Source organism: Aspergillus caelatus (genome assembly GCF_009193585.1).
Source record: "Aspergillus caelatus strain CBS 763.97 unplaced genomic scaffold BDV27scaffold_138, whole genome shotgun sequence".
Classification (NCBI taxonomy): Eukaryota; Fungi; Ascomycota; class Eurotiomycetes; order Eurotiales; family Aspergillaceae; genus Aspergillus; species Aspergillus caelatus.
Genome location: NW_022475401.1, coordinates 21,918 through 40,765, shown reverse-complemented (window position 1 = coordinate 40,765; position 18,848 = coordinate 21,918). Strand labels below are relative to the sequence as shown.

Genomic DNA, 18,848 nt, shown 5'->3' with positions numbered 1-18,848 from the left:
CTCCGCGTTCTGGCCGCAAGTCATTCCGCATCAAATAGTTCCTTCACCGGAAATCCATAGAGTTGGGTGTTGTTTTGGTTGATAAAACAGTCTTTTCGCTTTTCTTTGGCCTTCCCAATTTCCATTCTCTACCTTCATACTTTGGCGATGCTTTTGATAGTCTAGTGAGTTTTCACAATTGCATGGTGTTGCCCGGTCAGCCCGTCAGATAGAAGATAATGAACTGCGCAGCGGTGCAGTATTGAGAAGAGGCTCAAATCGAACTGCTGCTATCGTTTCATGCGTGATACTCCGCATTTGTCTAGTTATTGATCTGGTTACATCTTGAATTCATCGTATTGAGCAGCTACAATGGCAACTCCATCTTCCAAGCAAAATCCCGGCGCAACGCCGACCCATCTGACTTCTTCTCCCCGCCCCTCTGGGCCTATGGCTCGACCTATATCGCATAAATCACCATCAACGAGGACCCCATCTGCTTCGGGACATGCTCATAACCATCAGCCGACTTCGACACATCAGAACGCCACACCTCTGGCTGCAGCTACTGGGGCTGACGATCCCGTCACTCTCAGCTCCCCGTCGGCTCTTCTTGCACTCGGTGGCTATGGCGGGATTAGCCCGTCTCCCGCAGTTCATGACGCTTTAGTAGCACCCGGTATGCATGACAGCGACATTCAGGCACTCGGTATGCAAGGCCTGAAACTCGGAAGTGCGCGCGACAGCGACGAAGAACGGAGAAGACACATTGAGGACGTGGTTCAGCTTCTACGGACGCGAGTCGCGGGAAGAGGAGTGTGCAGGGAAGGCATTGAGCGACTGGGCCAGCTTGAAGGCTTTGAGTCGATCTGGCAGGAGGATAGTCTCAGTATTGCGGGAAACTTTGTCGACCTTGAAATTGAGTTCTACCGTGCGCAGAACACCGTGAAGGATGTCAGCCTGAATATCGCAACGCCAGAAGCTACTGACGGTGAGCGTCGGGAAGCTACGGCTGTCCTAAAGCGTGATTTGATAGAATCCCCTGAAGATGGGGGACGGAGCTCTTGGAAAACTTTGACTAAGTTCCATGAGAATCTACAGTGGCTTGCGAAGCATGACAGACTCAGCCAAGAAGTCAACTGCTTTGAGGCCATAGAAGGCCTCTACGACAGCTTGAAGCGCATTTGGGATGAAGAAGGAAATCACCGCAAGTTTTCTGGTATCTACGATCACCTCTGCAGCGGTTGGGTTGGCCAGCCGTGTCTGCATCAAGGAGGCCGGATTGGCCTCAACTTAGAGTACTGGGTCCACCAAGCACGCGTCCTGGATGCCAAGCAAAAGAAGGCTTCCCCTGATGACATGGCTATAGATCAGCCGTCAGAACCGTCGATGGATGGCGAATCCGGGAACCATAATGGCAAATGGAACATCATAATAGAATGTGAAGAAGGATATCCGTCGCTCCGTGTGTCCAAAGAGTGGGTGAACTCCGAGGTCTTTACAGTCATGAACAACAACAATGCGAACGAACCGTCGTCATCGAACGAGATGGGAGGGTCTGATGTTGCTGTTGTTAACTGGGCAGACCCACCGGCGACTCTTCCTACCCAGGGCCAACAAGATGCAATGGTGCTTGATTCAGGCATGCTAGGTGCCGCACCGAATCGGCGCTTTGTTGCGAGAATGGAACCACCCCTTGAACTGCCAATCTTGGCAGCTTCGGACATATACAGACATCTGGGCATTCAGATGCCACAAGAGTTTAAGATGGTAACTTACGATGGACTCTTAGCACCAGGATGGTCACCATTATCAGCGGCGGGAGCTATGGGACTTGGGCCTGAGGAAGCATCCCAACTAGGTCGCAAAAGGCGCAGGATGACCGTCCAGACTGTTGATCAGGATGGCAAGCCATGTACTAAACAACATAGCTACACTTTCCAACCCTTTGAATCTGTTGCTGGACGAACGATGCGTGACATCCCATTTGCACACCCACGGCAGCTTGCAGATATTCTTCCAGTGAGTGCAATCGCAAATTTACTGATGAAAGACGTTACTGATTCTCTTTGTTCTCTCTCCCTATAGACACTGCGCCAATATGCGTTTTTAGCCAACATGATTCGTAACATTTTCAGTCCCCCGTCTAAGAATGACGATAACAGAAAGGATACCCAAACAGGCTCCCCAAAGAGTCCGGCTAGTCAGCTGAAATTCACGGAACCAGGGAAGCCAAAGAAAAATGTGATTACCTTGAGCAACAATGATCCCAACGAGAAAAAACTCGATCGGTTACTGAAGGGATTCCATAACATGGACAGGATCATAACGGACAAAGGGAAGCACACATCTAAGTTGAACGCTGAAAATTTCGACGACGATGCCGATGAGGTTAAAGTAGACGTTACATTGCGGACACAGCTTGGTCAAGCGCCCGTCGTTATGTTACTTTTCACGGTAAACGATCCACCCGGTTCTGCCGCATCGACCAAGGAAAAAACTACTATAAGCAAGGTTTCCGTTAGTCTGGAAGTTGGTCTGAACGGCCGCGTTTCGGTTGTAGACATGACAGGATTGCTGGACCACTCTAGTAGCCTTGGAGATATGGACGTGCAAATGACCGATGGCCAGAAGAACGAAGTGATTGAACTACAAAACAAGATAGCCCGGGTGCTGGAAGTATCTCAAGACATCGGGACACTGGTGGAATGGATCCTACGATGGATGCAGCAGCGAAAGAGCCGTTGACAATACCTGTCACACATCCCGGATTGGTTGGGTAGCCGCGGCTGCCGCTGCCGCTGAGTGGAGAGGGTTGTCTCGACCACGCTGTCGGTTGGTAGCCGCTGAAGTGGTGCCCTGCCTCCAGCGGATCAGTTGAGGCTTGACCAGATCTTCACCTGAGGCTCTGCAGACGAGACCCATCTCCCTGTCCGGAGCTAACCCAGCAATCGATGCTGTACCTGCATGGACTCTATCCCCGATCTACGAAGCTCTGCCATGGGAGCTCTCTGGGAACTACGACAAGACTACCATGCCAGCGCAGTTTCTCTCACGAGATAGCATCATCCGTTGCTAGTATTACCTGTCCACGCGCAGTTGGCGAAAAAATGATCGAACGTGGAACATGACAACCCAACGGGCAGCAATCCGTGAAAAATGGGAAGAAAAGGGAAAGAAGATCCGGTGGGATGGAGATCTGTAGCTTTACACGTTTCCATACATACATATGCCCAGACCTGCGAGACGCAGAATGAATGTTGCTGTTGTTGCTCCCAAGAAATAAAGTTCCGACCCATATGGAAATGGCGGTGGAGGCGGCTAGTGTAATGCCTGGCTGCCTTATACCAGGGCTGAGGGATTTAATTGTACATCCCAGTGCATGAACAACCACTGCAAGAAGACCGTTTGGTGGTTTTCCATTATCTAAACCATGAGGGAATAACAAGTATGGGAATGACCTGTCAAGTGTCTCTTTGCTTCGTGGTATCCCGAAAATCTTCCCGTCGATGTCCATCCCAAAGAAGAGGAAGCTACAAAAAGAAGAAAACCCAAAAAAATGAAAAAAAATAAAATATTAAAAAATTAAAATAAAATAAAATAAAACCAAAGGCTGGAAGAATAAATTTCCATGATCAACTGCGCGAATTACCCTACCAGACTAGATACCTCATTAAAACAAAATGATCCATCGAGGGTTTCAAAAAATATGCATTGGGATTCTTCTGCATGCGTTGACGGGGCATGAGGCATTAAAAATTTCATTGGAATTCTTCATTACAAGACTTACAGAACAAAGATCAATGAAATTAAAATTTGTAGTGGAATGATTTTCATTATTCCTATCCCTTTCTGCGTTCTTTCTCTTTTTGCTCCCTTTTTTCCCGTCACTTACTACTACTACGACGACGACGACGACGACGACGGCTAGTAGTCGATTAAGTGATGACATGTGGTCATGAATCGACTTTGGAATCCCCTCGCCAAGCGATACAATGTGACTCGCAGATTTCTTGGCTGATCGACTGGTCCTGAAGATGAATTCATACTATAGGAGGACTTTCTCCAAGCTATTGTTCCATGTATGTTCAACTGTCGTCAACCTGAGGCATTCCAGGCGAGCGATGACGATTCGGGCCGAATCCAGTCAGCGGCGTTTGTCATGGACGGCGGTCCAGGGCCAATCAGGACACGACGATAAGGGACCCAGCCAGAATGCGGAGCATCACAGGGAAAAACATGGTTGGCGACTGAAGCCATTACTCATTATCAGGCTGGTCAATCACAACTATTACTCTAATCCCCTCAATATCATTATTGATTTCCCGGTCATTGGATGACAGACATCCCCTTCGTCATGATTAAGTTGCTTAGATCGTGGTGTCGGTGAGGGATATTCATGGCGGTCACTCACTTCGGGCTGTATTATCCGAGGTCGAAAGGGATTTTCCACGACCAGCCTTTCGGTATCACAGGAGCGAGACTTTCAGATGTCAGTCATGACGCATTCATTCGCGACTTGCACGTTCAATAGCCCGTAAACTGGGAACATCTTGCGGGAGGGCGCTAAACCCCTCCTGGGTTTAGAGACTGCGCCACATGTTCTATTCTTATGACTGGCTGACGGCCTACGGCGGGCTGAAGTTGCCTGCTGCGCATCCGACCAGATCGGGGTTGACGAGAGTGGATATCATTCCGAATAGAATATCTAGACCTCAATACAATACTTACAACATTACATTTGATAGACCGAATCTATTCTTTTCTGGTCTCTCGTTTCACCACGAACTAATAATAACCCTTCCGGGTCTCACAGTCTCATCCTAGCAGGGGGAGACTAGTACTAAGAATACATCGCTCTTTCTCCTGCAGTGGATGTCAACTACTACAGGGCTGAACCGAAACCTCCCCCAAGACTGTTCTTTTTGTTCCCCCCTCTTGATTCTAAACTCTCTCAGCCACTCATGATGCAGTTGATTCCTGAATCTCCCGACCACGGACGCCTATCATTTGCTGTAGTACATTTCTCACGGAAGAATGATACAATTCCAAGAAGATCGCCACTCCGGGGGGACGTTCTGGAGAATCCTTGTACACCCCAACCAGTTGTGAGGTTGAAGTGACTTAATCCTGACAACCAGAGCCCCCCTCTGCCTTGACCCTCTTCCACGCCCTTCGAGGCGGTGCAGACCGCAGTTTCCCCCGGCGGACCAATCCCTCGCCTAAATTCCCTCTAAGAATAACCCTGACTAACCATCTGGGCCGGTCTCGGGGACTTGGGGCGGCTTAACTTTGCTTTCTCTTGCTCGCCTTTTTCGAGAATTTCTTGCCACGCCCCACATCTGTGGAGGTTTATTTTCTGTAAATTTACCCATTTTCACTTTCGGTACTGAGAATTACCGGCTGGGTGTAATATTGCCGGTTTGGGTGATCGTCGAGAATTTCTCGTTTTCTTTATTCCTTTTGATAGACAGGGACTTGATAATTGTCGTCCAGTAAGATAAGGATCTAATTCAAAGGAAGTATCTTTTGTGTCTTCTAAAATAGATAGGAGGGAATAAAAAGCAAAATCTATTAATTTCCATAGCAATCAATCGGCAGACGCGCTATGATCCACCCACGCGACTATGGCGGGGTGTTCTTTTTGAGGGGCATTGATAAGGAATCCTTCTGATAAGTCGCTGGCACCGTGGATTTTTGATATGCATCAATTGTATGTACATGTACATGTAGATGTACATTCCTATCGGAAAGACCCTACCAATGCCCTTCCAGAATGTCTGTTCATCTGATCCCGGAACTCTGTCGGTCAGTATGACAAGGCACATATTGAGAGAAAAAGAGAGAGTCATTTAAATAGAAAGGAACGAATGATATCCAATCCGTGAACCAGTCTCCCATATGACTTGCTATAAGCCATGCGCCCGATCTACCAATGGGGTGTCAGTCCAGAACTATTAGTTGCATGCAACGTTCAAAATAAATGGGACAGATACTCGGGTCCTGCAGCTGATATGCACCGTCGTCGATTAATGGTTGATAATACCTCTTAGCAACAGCTTTTCGCGCCGCTATCTAAAAGCCACAGTCAGGCAACTCTCGTTCATCGCGGTGGGAGTGTATCCAAGGCCTGGTCAGCCGACTGATAATGATTGAAAAGGGGAAGTCACAATGCATGGAACATGTTGAGGAAGTATAATTAAACATCGATAGAAGGCGTCCGGATCACCGTGGCGTGGGGTGCGATTATCTGGGGAAGAGAGATACGGGCTAGATATCCAAGCGCCGTCGAGGGAGATTCCGGTGATTAGTATTCACAGCCATTCTATCGCATTGGACTGGCCTGTTCAAAATGACTCTGCCTATTTGCCTGGTTGCAGATACCTGCATTACTTGCATCCTTGTATTTTTTCCAGTGAACTACAGTAACTGTATCGGCGCAAAGGAGGAAAGGGGGAGTCATTTTTTTTTTTGTCGGATCCATGATGGCTCCATCTCTTTACCCAATTAGGGAGTCTTATTGAGTGCCTGAGGTGCGGTCTTGGGCAGTAACCTCGTAATCCACCGTGTATTAGGAAGATAGAACCATCTAGCCGACGCCTATCTCATGTTGGTTGGGAGGCTATCCAACTGACCCCATGTAGCTCTTAGTACCTTGTCATATATTCTCAGATAGGAGAGTACCTGATCCATTCAATGGTTGTGGGAACTGAATGGCGGAGAGCAACCCTTGTCTTAGCTGCAGCCTTGCCGCATCTTCTCAGTGTCCAGACACTCACCACAAATTGTGGGTTGCGGCTTTTTTTTTTTTTTTTTTCCTTGTGGTTTTGAATTTTCTGAAACACCACAACAACGCATCCACTTTCAACAATTAATTCAAAAATGATAATTCCATGCCAACCATCAGACCAGAATGAGTCTACAAAACTACACGTACATTTTCTAAAAATTCACTAGATTCTTGAGCTATAAAAAGTGATTTTGTTAATAATAATAATAATAAATTAGGAGAAAAAAAAGGCTACCTGAATTCAGAGTGAAACCAGTCTGGCAGTTATGCAGCCGAAAAAAAAATTAAAAAAAGAAATAAAATGTAAAAATAAAAAAAAAGAAAATTCAGTGGGAAATTCAATTTACCGGCGCGGTGCCCAGCAACCGAGAATATCGACCGGTGCCATTACCGTAATTTTCAAGCCGAAACCACCCTATACCTAATTAGGATGAATTTGCCCCCTCCCCCAAAAAAAGCTACAATGGATTGAGAGTCTCTCTTTCTCTTAAATTTAAAGCATCGCCTCCCCACCCACTGAACCATTGTCACTTACGTCTTTATCCTTCTATCCGTATACTTACCCATTTCCCTTCCCTTCAACTCGTTTTGCTTTTAATCTCCTCCTTTCCTCTTCCTTTCGCTACTTTCCAATCGATCTTTCAGATCATCGTTCCGCTTTCGTCTTTATTCGATCGCAAGAACAAAGCTTCTCTAAGCAGTTGAAGATTTTATTGGGTTCTGCTCTGCATCCGTTGCAAGCTGAGATATCTTGAAAAGAAAAAGTTTCTCTTGTCTATACTCTTCACACACATCAATTCATCATGGTAAGTCATACTCTTATCTCGCGCGTTATCGCGTTGTGGTCCTCGTTATCGGTCGGATAAGTGCTGACTCGTGACTCATCGCTACAGTCTGAATCAACAACCATCTCCAACACGGAGAATGTGCGTTACACTTCTCATTGATTGCTATCATGCTTTCTTCAGCCGTCTTCCCGGCTTTGAGGAAACAAACATACTGACTTGCGCTGGCAACAGCTCATGAAGTACATGAACCTCGACCAGCGCGGATCCGTGCAGGCTGAGTACATCTGGATTGACGCCGTCGGTGGATGCCGCAGCAAGACCAAGGTATGTATTCATACATGACCTTCATCCTACAATCTTATCCGCTGGATCGTGTGTCGGGTCGGAAGTATGGGTTGGGGCCATTGGATGGCAGGGCGCACAGACGCAAAGAGATGAAGATTGTTATCTTGACTCCTTTGCTGATAAGCCCTGCGCACGGTGATCCGATGCACCCTGTTCCTGCGCCTACCCGTATCACGTGATCAGATTTGGAGACTTTGGATTGCTGACTCCACTATCTAGACTCTCTCTAAGGCCGTTTCGTCCGTTGACGAACTCCCCGAATGGAACTTCGACGGTTCCTCAACCGGTCAGGCCCCTGGTGACAACTCCGATGTCTACCTCCGTCCCGTTGCTATCTACCCCGACCCTTTCCGTCTTGGTGACAACATCCTTGTCCTTTGCGAGACCTGGGATTCCGATGGAACTCCCAACAAGTACAACCACCGCCACGATGCCAACCGCCTGATGGAGGTCAACGCCAAGGAGGAGTTCTGGTTCGGTCTTGAGCAGGAGTACACTCTTCTCGGAAACGACGGCTGGCCTTACGGATGGCCCAAGGGCGGTTTCCCCGGTGCCCAGGGTCCTTACTACTGCGGTGTTGGAACTGGCAAGGTTTACTGCCGTGACATCGTCGAGGCCCACTACCGCGCTTGTTTGTACGCCGGCATCAACATCTCTGGTATCAACGCTGAGGTCATGCCCTCCCAGTGGGAGTACCAGGTTGGCCCCTGCTCCGGCATCGAGAGTAAGTTATATCATCTTGATTCATTTACGGTATTTCGGCTCTAACAGTTCTTTTAGTGGGTGACCAGCTTTGGATGTCCCGTTTCCTCCTCCACCGTGTCGCTGAAGAATTCGGCGTTCGTATCTCCTTCGAGCCCAAGCCCATCAAGGGTGAATGGAACGGAGCTGGTCTCCACACCAACGTCTCCAACGCTGCCACTCGTGCTGAGGGTGGTATGAAGGCCATTGAGGCTTACATGAAGAAGTTCGAGGCCCGTCACGTTGAGCACATTGCTGTCTATGGTGAGGGTAACGAGGAGCGTCTCACTGGCCGTCACGAGACTGGCAGCATTGACAAGTTCAGCTACGGTGTTGCCGACCGTGGTGGCAGCATTCGTATTCCTCGCCAGGTGGCTAAGGATGGCAAGGGTTACTTCGAGGACCGCCGTCCCGCCAGCAATGCTTGCCCTTACCAAATCACTGGTATCATCGTTGAGACTGTAAGTTCTTATCTTAAAGCACGTCGAGCCGATTTGAATATGGAGCTAACGGATTGCGTCCAGATTTGCGGTGGCAACTAGATACCTTAATTACCAATAAAAACGTGAAGACTTTTGTTTCCTCTTAGCGCTCGTATACCCTCCGGCGTCAGTTGGGATCGAACTAGGAGAGCAGCCTGGCGGTGTGGAGCACATATAGATTTTCTTTTTCTTTTTCTTCTCACGATGGTATTTCAGGTTTTCTTTTACTCAGATGCCAGAGCTTGCCTTTGCGTTCATTACCCCATGCCGTTTATATTCTAATTACATCTTTTTCGTTACTTGTTATGTGGGTTATGTGTTACGTCAACAACAACAACATAGAAGGTTCACAGTGAATTGGACAATCACTAGGAATGGAACAACTGTTTAGGAAATAGGAAGGAAAGGAGCAATCACTGTCATAGTATTATCGTGTATCAAATACAACCAATCGCTCTTTGGATGGTTTCAGTCGAAGTAATGCTGCGCTGAGCTTGACAATCAACTCGGTATAATCAATCTACCGTTGTGGCAGGTCACCTACCCACTTGAGGATCAGCACTTGACCTAATTTCTTTTATTTCTGTCCCTATGTCTTGATCGGTCATTGGTTTAGCGAAGTCTCAGCAATGAATAGAAACTATACTAGCAAGTCATGGTTCTACATAATTGGGATCAAAGGCTATCGCGTGATCCATACAAGCCTGCCATATCGCTCACGTAGCTCTTTCAATATTCAATTCCTTTAGACATAAGGTATCTGGATGATTATTATTATTATTATTATCAAGTTCATCGTAAAGACACAAGTTATACGTTCACGGAGTTGGGATTTTGTCACGATGAGCTGTATTTCGTATCGTTAGTAAGTATAGTCTAGACTAACTAACTATCTATTAGAATTAACATCTTTATGTTAACGAGATGTAGATATGTAGGTATAAATACATGTATTAGTTTTTGCCAATGGATCATACCAAAAGTCAACCCAGCCTGACTATTTAGTCAGGCCAGTAAACCCTGATGGGAAAATGTAACGTACATACTATATATAGTGTTAGTGTATGTACGCAATGATTGACCGATTAGTTAGTTGTTCCTCTTCTTGAAAAGAGAAAATACACTCGAGCCCAATCCATCGAGACCCCTCTGCTGTGCCTCGCGTCTAGCGGCACCATCCATGATCTTGTCCGGGTCATTCTCATCGCTCTTGCGTCCATCAATCACTCGGACAAGGATCTGCATCAACACCGCGGCGAGGATACTCCCGCACAGAATGCCCACCATGACTAGATTGCTTTTCCGGAACTTGAGACGGCCGGGCGCCGCGCTGTCCTCGGCCCAGCCGTTGTATAGGGCATATGTCGTTACGATGCTGCCGAGGTTGCCTAGACCGGAGACGATAGCAGAGGCGGCTGCGACGCCGACTTCGCCGTGGCGGGGTTGGAAGATCTCGGTGGTCCAGGTCATGGTTATGGGGACTGTGGGGCCGAGACCGAAGCCGACGATTAGGAGGCCGCCGTAGCGGGGCCAGGAGTTGGTGTCTGTGCCGGCGTAGGTGGTGAGGAGGAGGCCAAGGATTTGGAGAAGGACAGGAACGGAGAAGAAGATGGCGCGGTGGTGGTGGAAGCGGTCTGAGAAGGGGGTTACCAGGAGGATGGCGGCTAGGTCCATCTGTTGATTTTTTTTTAGGTTAGTTTTATGGTGATGTTGTTATTATTGGGTTTGTGGTGCTGGTTGGAGGGCACTTACGAGCCAGATTGGGGCGGAGAGGAGACTGAGGTCTATTCCGCTGAGATTGGGGTTTATGGCTTTGATGATTACTGTGGCGTAGCTTTGGACACCGATGCCGACGCCTACTACACCGAAGTACATGATGAGGAGGGGCCACAGGCGCCAGTCGAGGAACACGCGGATGAGGTCTTGGAGCGTCCATGCCGAGCGGTGGTATACGCGCTTCAGGTCGTGATAGTGGATTTCAGCGTCCCGGCCGGTCAGCGCAGGTGGACTGCGTGGGAACCACCGTAGGTATTTCTTCTTCGGGGCTTGTTCGCCTGGAGGTGTGGGCCGGTCTGGTAGCCACCAGAGGAGGAGAATGCCGACGGCGATTGTTATGACACCCCATACCAGGAACATCCACTGAAACCCGACGTAGCCTCGGACACCGTCCATCTTTTGGAATCCGGCCGAGACCAGGCCGACAGCTGCGGCGGAAAGCTGTGCTGCTGTGTAGTATTGGCCAATCCGCTTCCCCGTTCGAGACGGAGGGTAAAAGAGGGTCAGGTAGTAGGCCATGCCGGGCCACATGCCCGCGATGACGATACCAAGGAGTAGACGGAGAAGACTAGGTTAAGTTAGTTACCGCATCATGGATAGCCTTAGATGTTTAAACGTCAGAGGTAGAGCTCCAAGGAGTGTCGGTGACATACTAGAAACTCCAGGCGGCTTTCATGGCAGTCATGCAGGTGCCAATGATGCCGACAGTAATGACAATGCGACTCATCCAGACATGTGGACTGAGTCTGGACATGATTAGATTCGACGGCAGGTCGAAAAGGACATAGCACACATAGAATAAGGCGAGAGCGGTCGAGACTTGGTGGTCGTTTACGTGCAAAACATCGAAAATAGTGTGATTGGTGTCTATATTCATCGTTTGGGCGAGTGAAACATTGGACCGGACGGCTGCGCAGAGGAAATAAAGTACCCAGAAGGCAGGGATGATGCGAAAATCCAGCTTCCTAGAAATCTGTTAGATACATCTTTTTTTTTTTTTTTTTTTCTTCCCCGATGAGAGGGAGAGGGCATACCTGTAAATGCGCTCGATGTCGGCAATATCTGGCTCGCTGCCCGATTCCCCATCATCGCGGCTGTTGCGAAATTGCTCACGGATATCTCCACTATCAGGATGTTTACCCATGTCCTCGGATGGGGGTCGCGATTGAACTAAAGACATGCTGACCTATGATACTGCGATCTGATATGATCCTGCAGCACCAACGACGCCACAAACGAAGTTCTATCTCAGGTTGAGGATAGAATGGGACGCCCAAAAAAAAGGAAGAAGAAAAAAAAAAAGTAGGAGGTTAATAGAAGTTCAAAACTTCAAGCAACAGCAACGAAAGAGCAGGATTAAAACTCCGCAAATGGTTGTCGGGAAACAACCCCGCACGCCGACAAGAAACTTTTTGATCGTCTAGACCGGAAAGTTCCCCGAGTGCTTTTCTTGATTCGTTCGCAATCAGCCCTAACAATGAAATTAGAATGAGAATTATCTTTTTTCTCTCCCCCCCCCCCTTTTTTTTTTTTTTTCGTTTGCAGTGTGATTTGCGGCAGAATGAATATGCAACACACGGATAAACCCGTGAGCTTTCGCATATCCTCGGCTGTGGTAGTGTAGCTCCCATGGCTCATAACGAGCCCCCGAGTCAACTCAATAATGGATGCAAAAGAGACATACCTGAAAAGAAAGAGTCATTGCGGGTATTGTTTTTAATTGGTCTGGTTGATGAATTGATTGATTGATTGATTGATTGATTGCTTAATTAAGAAGAGGGGTTCGACGCTGGAAGTGATTGATAAAATTATTATCGATAGCTCGATAGCTTGGATTTAATATCCAACTTTAATTTGAACCCGAGGTGCCGATTGTGGGGCAGCAATAGAATACCCGTCTCGCGCTTTGATCGTCTGGTCGCAGGTGGCCTAGGGATATTCAGCAGTGGTGATAATATATCAAGAGTTGAAGTTCAACAGGCATTGAAGAAGAGCAGATTGAACGAAGCAGTAGCAAAAGTAGTAGTAGGGAGAAATGTTCTCGACTCAATCCATCCGATGCTCGGCGGAAAGAAGGGGAAAAAAAAAGCAGATCCACCAATGAGAAGCTCGGAACGCAGAAGCATAAATCAATCAACCCGAAGTCCCAAACGTTAATCGAATTAGAAAAATGTCAATGGCAGAGATTGTGGAGAGGCACGAATATAAGCAGTCGAAAAAAACCAAATGACTCATTCAGATAGCTTCGATCCGATGTCGGGTCCCTTCATCATTCAGCTTTGGCTTCAGTGAGTGCCAAGTGACGACAACGACAAGACGGGGAGATCGGTGAGCCAACCGGTGAACTTTAAGAAAACTTTTTTCTCAGCTCAAAAGATCAACAATAGTCTCAAAACCCTTTGTTTGTCGGAGACGCTATTAAGTAATTCTCCGAACTTAATGGTTCATTCGAGGCATGATCGTTTCACGTGGATGAAGCCATGCACCAAGCGGTTGTACTTCCCATCTGCTACTTTTGATACCTGATTTATCAACTGTATATTGCTTGCTTTCCTAGTATATTTCGCCTTCACGGCGATCATTGGAGTTTGGTAGCACTACTGTCAACTGTAGCTCACGAGGCCCTGCTGAAGGGAAAGTCAACTAACAACCAGCATGAGTCAAGTTCGGTTCATAGCTTCTGTGTAGCAAGATCGTCCTTGGATCAACCAAGCATGGGCGCATTCGTGTATTCCTTATCTAATAATTATCGGTCATGACTGTGCCTCTGAAGAAGGACATGATACCAATGGAAACTGGTATCAATGTCGTACTTACCAATCTTTAAGATAGTAAATGCTTTCAATTATTGCAGTCACCGACCGCCGTTTGTCCTTCAATGGCCTTTAAATATAAAGATGACAAAAGTCGCCTTCAACTTCTCCTCGATGCATGCTTTTGCATTATTTTTTTTTGTCAGAGCAATTGGGCTAGTATGATGCCTTTGTTATGCAGAGGTGGCGTTCTCGATGAGGCTCTTCCTGCTTAGCGCAACTGCGCAAGTGTATGAGATACCTCTTGCTGAGCCTGATATCTACTTAGAGAGTCATATAGTAATATTCTCAATAAGAAGCCGCGAAGTATACATGTATCTGCTCAGTTGTCACCGGTCTCTTTGATCTCTTGACCAAGAACAATAGGAACACTATACGAAAGAAGGAGTGCGTTAGGGCGTAAGGATTGGATAGAGAGACACGCATAAGCCCAGTATATACCAGAGTAGTCTGCTATCTGAGAGAAATGTACAGCATGGAAAGAAGGCCATTGAAATATTGCCTGGGCGTGATATCTCATCCATTTTAAACAGGCATATTGGAAAATGGAAATCAAATCAGGTTGACATCAGTACCCGCACGCATATACATAACGTTGAAAATGTTGATAATTTCCACTAAAAAAATATTAAAGAAAGAAGACCATTTGCTCTGCTAGAGAAGCTGATACTGTGTTAGTTAGGGCATGTGACCCAAGTCAAACGGTGAATGATTTCTGTTGTTTGTTGTCTGCTTCTGTTTGTATCTTTCCACCCTCTTCTTCTTCTCCCCCTTCTTTCTCTTCCCCCCCCTCCCCCTTTCATCCTGTATCCTACTTCAAATCTCTGTGCTTGATAGCTTTTTCTTCCTTTCTTGAGTGTGCGAAGCCTTCTGATACTGCTACCCCACAACCAGCAACTTTCAGGTGAGTATCCTCCTGAATCTCACACTGTCTCCTATGCTAGTAGACCAAGCACCAGACCCTCACTGTTAGGGAGATTCACTCTCCATCTACACACGTATTGTTTACGCATCTCATGCTTTTGCTCCATGAAACCCCACTGATATCCTCCGCTTATAGTCTCAGGCCCTTCAACGTGACAAGCGTCCACATACGGAGAAGATGGGTGAGTGGAATGCTGATGATGGAGCGGCTGGGTGGGAGAATGGCGGTGGTACTGGTAGGTGTTCATGATCATGAGTGTAATCCTAACCATGCATCATGCCTTTGCCCATTTTCCTGTTTTGCTCTACGCATAGACTCTTTATATTACTCCTCGAGACTAACATATAGATAGCGGCTTACAATGACGAGAATGCTAACCCTTCCGGAAACTTCAAAGATGCTGGCTCTGATGGCGATGCCTGGGAGACTACTTCTGCTGGGAATGAACAGAATGGTGACAACAGATGCCGCAAGTAGGTTAGCTTCTATGGCTTTCTTTTTCATTTACTAACGCATGTACAGCTGTGGAAGCGATGATCATTTCGCACGTAACTGCCCTGAGCCCCGTAAGGGTATGGCCTGCTTCAACTGCGGTGAGGAAGGGTAAGCAACATGACGATTGAATGGTTGTCTATTGCTAAGATAAGCTGCAGTCACAGCAGAGCAGAATGCAGCAAACCTCGTGTTTTCAAAGGCACTTGCCGCGTCTGCAACCAGGAAGGCCATCCTGCTGCTCAGTGCCCTGAGAAACCTCCTGATGTGTGCAGGAACTGCAAATTGGAAGGTAAGACAATGACGGCTTTTACTTCCACGAGAAAGACTAACCTATGGTTACAAAGGTCATAGAACCATTGATTGCAAGGAGAACCGCAAGTTCGACCTGAACAACATACCAGACAAGCTTCCAGAGGAGGCCTGGGCAGCCATGCAGAAGGCCAGTGAGGAGAGGGACCTTGAGGACTTCCGCGAAGTATGTTTCTCTTAGACATTATTGTTTCTTCTCATATTTTCTAGGAGCTTACAGGAAGACAGGCTTTGAAGATCTATTCTAAGGCGATCCCTGATGCGACTTTCGTTGATATTGAAAACAAGATGCGTCAGGACAACCTTAATTTTTACCTTATTGCGATGGTTAGTAGTACTCATGACTTGTCCTTCTTACCGTCCGTGAGTGCTAATTGCACGTTTGAAAACAGGAAAAGCCCGTTGGTGACTGTATCAGTGTGATCAATCTTCAAGGCAAGCTGGACTGCAAGTATGTCGTTGGGTTTTACTACAGTCCGAAGCCCCAGCGTGCCAATCTCAAAGAGCGTTGGCCTGAGTCTATTGAAGAGAACCTTGAGCGCTTGGAAGATGCCGGTATCCCTTATGATAGAGAAATCCCAAAGTGCTCAAACTGTGGAGGTAATCCAGACTCTCGCATCTCTAGCAAGGCAGTTAGCTAATGACTAAAGAAATGGGTCACACTGCGCGTGGCTGCAAGGAGGAGCATGTGGTTCATGAACGTGTTGAAGTGAAGTGTGTCAACTGCAGCGCTGTCGGACACCGTGCCCGTGACTGCACTGAGCCTCGCCGCGATAGATTCGCTTGCCGTAACTGCGGGTACGACTTCCTCTGTTCGAATGCATGATTGTGTTGCTGACCGTGTGTAGATCCTCCGAGCATAAAGCAGCCGAATGTCCTAACCCTCGCTCTGCAGAGGGTGTTGAGTGTAAGCGTTGCAATGAAGGTGATACAATTCAGCCCAAATTTAAACATTCCTACATGCTGATATGTACATTCAGTCGGTCATTTTGCGAAGGATTGTCCACAGGCCCCTGCCCCGAGAACCTGTCGCAACTGCGGGTAAGTATGAGTCCCACCCCCTCAAAGGCCTCACCTTTCTGTCTTTCTTCTTTTTGGCTCTGGCCTATGACGACGATCTAACAGAACAGATCCGAGGATCACATTGCACGAGACTGTGATAAGCCACGTGATATTTCAACCGTGACTTGCCGTAACTGTGATGAAGGTTAGAATCGACGTTCCACCTCATCTAGGGCCCTCAAACTAATACGAGTGTTAGTTGGCCATTTCAGCCGCGATTGTCCGAAGAAGAGGGACTGGTCAAAGGTCAAATGCAACAATTGCGGTCAAAGTAGGTTGATCTACGATAATATTTCTGAACAGTCATGTTAATATCAAGTACTCAGTGGGCCACACTGTCAAGCGCTGCCCTAGCGCCGCAGACAATGATACCGGTATGGGCGACAACCCGGGTTTGGAAGATAATGGCAATCAGAATGCGGCCGCAGATGGCGGGTGGCCTACCGATAACATCGGGATGGCCGACCATTCGGAGGCTGTGCCAGCCGAAGAAGGCGGATGGAAACCAGGTTGGTAGACGTCCAGCGTGCCGGTCAGAGCATGGCGTGAGTCGGAGTGATCGTTTGAGACGATGTCTGATGTCATCGCACGTGCATGGATCGTCCCCGTGTAGTCTGCTCCAGGATTTCCTCGAGCTTCGTCCATTCTCGGTTTGATTTGGTGCGATTTATGGAGCATGGTAGCAACGCTAAATTCGACCGGCGGGGCCGGGAAGAGAAGTCACTCACACGGACCGGGATACAATCGGGAAAAGGAACCACTCCTGTCTCACGACGCAATGATTCCATTATCTGTTTGCCTCGGGAATTAGTGAAGTTTGAATGCACTGCTACAAATGAAATTCGTCTCCATCATTGGTCCTTTGCATTCCGGTAATGCTATGTACAGTGTATGCTTTAGTAGCGTAGGGCTATTATGCGGTTCAAGTATGCTTCGTAGGCCATCATTAACCTGATCGGATGATTGGGAATTCCATAGCCAGGTAAACTTACGCGGAGAAAGTGTAAAAAACAAGCATCGGCCCTTGCCCGAACTTTTGCTTCTGCACCCATCAAAGAAACCGAGCCAATTCACAAGACACAAATCCCGAAACCGAAAATAGACGTCAGCAACACCCCATCCAATAAACCAGAACCTTCATAAATTTAGATAAAAACAACAATGCCTCGAAAAAGTACCAAGTAAACAGGTAAGAATAAGAAATAAATAAAAACAACACCTGTAGTCTACGTGTAAAGACAATCCAACCAATACGACCTAAGACGGGCTGGGCAAGCCGAAAACAAAGCAGGAAGCATCCCTTGCAGTCCGCATTCAGGCATCCCGAGAACATTCTTCGAATCGGGCAGCCAAGCAACGTGGGACAAACGTGGTGGTTATGTATGTGCCTATGTAAGTATGCAGCAATCTAATATTTTGCTCCACTGGGATCAGCATCGGAATGTGAGATGAGATGGCTGTGATGTAAGGGGTAAGTGGTTGTGTTGTTAAATGGAGTTATGAGCTATGTGATGGTGATGTATAGGGTGTGTAGCCATTTGAGTTCTATTTGTGCTTTGAATGGTTATTATGTGGTCTTGGGTCTGGGCTATAGGCAACGTATGTACATACTTACGTACATACTTGTAAGGGCCGGTTCTTGAATGAACTGATTTCATGGACATGTACATTGCGCACTGTATTTGATTAACATCTTCACGGTGTAGGTGGCGGAAATGATCTACAAGATTGCACAGCAGCAATACGAGCTTATTTCTGTACATTGTTGATATGTTCTGCGCTGTAGCGACAGACATGCAAGGGGTGCTTTTACCTCTTTTGCCGTTTATCGGGAGTTGATCCGGTGGGATAACTTCTGTTAACGGGATGCTTTTTCAGGATATCCTTGCTTCCATGAGCCGCTCTCGATTCATGCAAGTTGTGTTGTCTGTTGCCCTTCAATCAAGTTTTGTTTCGGTACAATAGATCTATTGTTGATCTTGAATCGTCGTATGGATTACTAGTTCGATCTCTTTATTTAAAGCTGGCGAACACCCTTACTTCGCCGATAAATGATACATAGTCTCCTTGAGTATATCAGACTACTCATTCAACAAACCAAGGTACATCGCATCGGCGGTTGAGTAACGGTAATAGGTATCAAATTGCCTCGGCTTCTTCGGACACACGCCGGCCATAGGAGACTGGCCCGTGACGGTTCCCCATAGTGACCCCAACCCAATTCTCAATCTTCCCCGTCAATTTGACCTTACCCGTCCGCATATGACCGCCACCATGATACTCTATCCCGACAGATTCCCTGTACCGACGGCGTAGCAATTGCCTATATAGGTAGTTGAGATG

At 47.3% G+C, this 18,848-nt stretch overlaps 5 protein-coding genes across 5 annotated transcripts; 3 read left to right on the top strand and 2 right to left on the bottom strand.

Annotated features, from left to right (window-relative positions):
* The first annotated feature begins 80 nt into the window (after window positions 1–80).
* On the top strand, window positions 81–2,886 carry BDV27DRAFT_16682 (RNA polymerase II mediator complex middle subunit MED1). Its single transcript, XM_032074287.1, has 2 exons — window positions 81–2,001; window positions 2,068–2,886. Exons 1-2 carry the CDS (start codon window positions 352–354, stop codon window positions 2,725–2,727), a joined length of 2,310 nt encoding a protein of 769 aa, XP_031925637.1. The 5' UTR covers window positions 81–351; the 3' UTR covers window positions 2,728–2,886.
* Window positions 2,887–7,305: 4,419 nt separating this feature from the next.
* Window positions 7,306–9,789, top strand: glnA (glutamate--ammonia ligase). The gene is made up of 6 exons (XM_032067604.1): window positions 7,306–7,575; window positions 7,663–7,695; window positions 7,789–7,881; window positions 8,122–8,626; window positions 8,683–9,104; window positions 9,168–9,789. The coding sequence occupies exons 1-6, from the start codon at window positions 7,573–7,575 to the stop codon at window positions 9,183–9,185; spliced, it is 1,074 nt and encodes a 357-aa protein (XP_031925636.1). The 5' UTR covers window positions 7,306–7,572; the 3' UTR covers window positions 9,186–9,789.
* A 168-nt stretch (window positions 9,790–9,957) lies between these two features.
* Window positions 9,958–12,660, bottom strand: BDV27DRAFT_131296 (putative MFS transporter). The gene is made up of 5 exons (XM_032067603.1): window positions 12,586–12,660; window positions 11,936–12,372; window positions 11,555–11,866; window positions 10,878–11,469; window positions 9,958–10,799 (listed from the first exon to the last, which is right to left on the bottom strand). Exons 2-5 carry the CDS (start codon window positions 12,079–12,081, stop codon window positions 10,215–10,217), a joined length of 1,635 nt encoding a protein of 544 aa, XP_031925635.1. The 5' UTR covers window positions 12,082–12,372; window positions 12,586–12,660; the 3' UTR covers window positions 9,958–10,214.
* A 2,443-nt stretch (window positions 12,661–15,103) lies between these two features.
* BDV27DRAFT_16606 (uncharacterized protein) lies at window positions 15,104–16,065 on the bottom strand. Its single transcript, XM_032074098.1, has 3 exons — window positions 15,662–16,065; window positions 15,465–15,599; window positions 15,104–15,409 (listed from the first exon to the last, which is right to left on the bottom strand). Exons 1-3 carry the CDS (start codon window positions 15,783–15,785, stop codon window positions 15,177–15,179), a joined length of 492 nt encoding a protein of 163 aa, XP_031925634.1. The 5' UTR covers window positions 15,786–16,065; the 3' UTR covers window positions 15,104–15,176.
* Window positions 15,838–16,688, top strand: BDV27DRAFT_16613 (putative zinc knuckle transcription factor (CnjB)). The gene is made up of 3 exons (XM_032074114.1): window positions 15,838–16,043; window positions 16,094–16,241; window positions 16,292–16,688. Exons 2-3 carry the CDS (start codon window positions 16,096–16,098, stop codon window positions 16,563–16,565), a joined length of 420 nt encoding a protein of 139 aa, XP_031925633.1. The 5' UTR covers window positions 15,838–16,043; window positions 16,094–16,095; the 3' UTR covers window positions 16,566–16,688.
* The last annotated feature ends 2,160 nt before the right edge of the window (window positions 16,689–18,848 follow it).

Excerpts from the sequence above, each read along its gene's own strand:
- BDV27DRAFT_16682 (XM_032074287.1), top strand. The coding sequence starts at position 352 with ATGGCAACTCCATCTTCCAAGCAAAATCCCGGCGCAACGCCGACCCAT. Across the intron at positions 2,002-2,067 it reads AGCTTGCAGATATTCTTCCA|ACACTGCGCCAATATGCGTT; the intron begins GTGAGTGCAATC and ends CTCTCCCTATAG.
- glnA (XM_032067604.1), top strand. Across the intron at positions 7,882-8,121 it reads GATGCCGCAGCAAGACCAAG|ACTCTCTCTAAGGCCGTTTC; the intron begins GTATGTATTCAT and ends TCCACTATCTAG. Across the intron at positions 8,627-8,682 it reads CCCCTGCTCCGGCATCGAGA|TGGGTGACCAGCTTTGGATG; the intron begins GTAAGTTATATC and ends CAGTTCTTTTAG.
- BDV27DRAFT_131296 (XM_032067603.1), bottom strand. The coding sequence starts at position 12,081 with ATGTCTTTAGTTCAATCGCGACCCCCATCCGAGGACATGGGTAAACAT. Across the intron at positions 11,470-11,554 it reads AAAGCCGCCTGGAGTTTCTA|TCTTCTCCGTCTACTCCTTG; the intron begins GTATGTCACCGA and ends AACTTAACCTAG. Across the intron at positions 10,800-10,877 it reads TCTCCGCCCCAATCTGGCTC|ATGGACCTAGCCGCCATCCT; the intron begins GTAAGTGCCCTC and ends AAAAATCAACAG.
- BDV27DRAFT_16606 (XM_032074098.1), bottom strand. The coding sequence starts at position 15,785 with ATGAGTACTACTAACCATCGCAATAAGGTAAAAATTAAGGTTGTCCTG. Across the intron at positions 15,600-15,661 it reads TCTTCAAAGCCTGTCTTCCT|TCCTCAAGGTCCCTCTCCTC; the intron begins GTAAGCTCCTAG and ends ACTTCGCGGAAG. Across the intron at positions 15,410-15,464 it reads TATGACCTTTGTAACCATAG|TTCCTGCACACATCAGGAGG; the intron begins GTTAGTCTTTCT and ends TCCAATTTGCAG.
- BDV27DRAFT_16613 (XM_032074114.1), top strand. The coding sequence starts at position 16,096 with ATGGGTCACACTGCGCGTGGCTGCAAGGAGGAGCATGTGGTTCATGAA. Across the intron at positions 16,242-16,291 it reads TTCGCTTGCCGTAACTGCGG|ATCCTCCGAGCATAAAGCAG; the intron begins GTACGACTTCCT and ends GACCGTGTGTAG.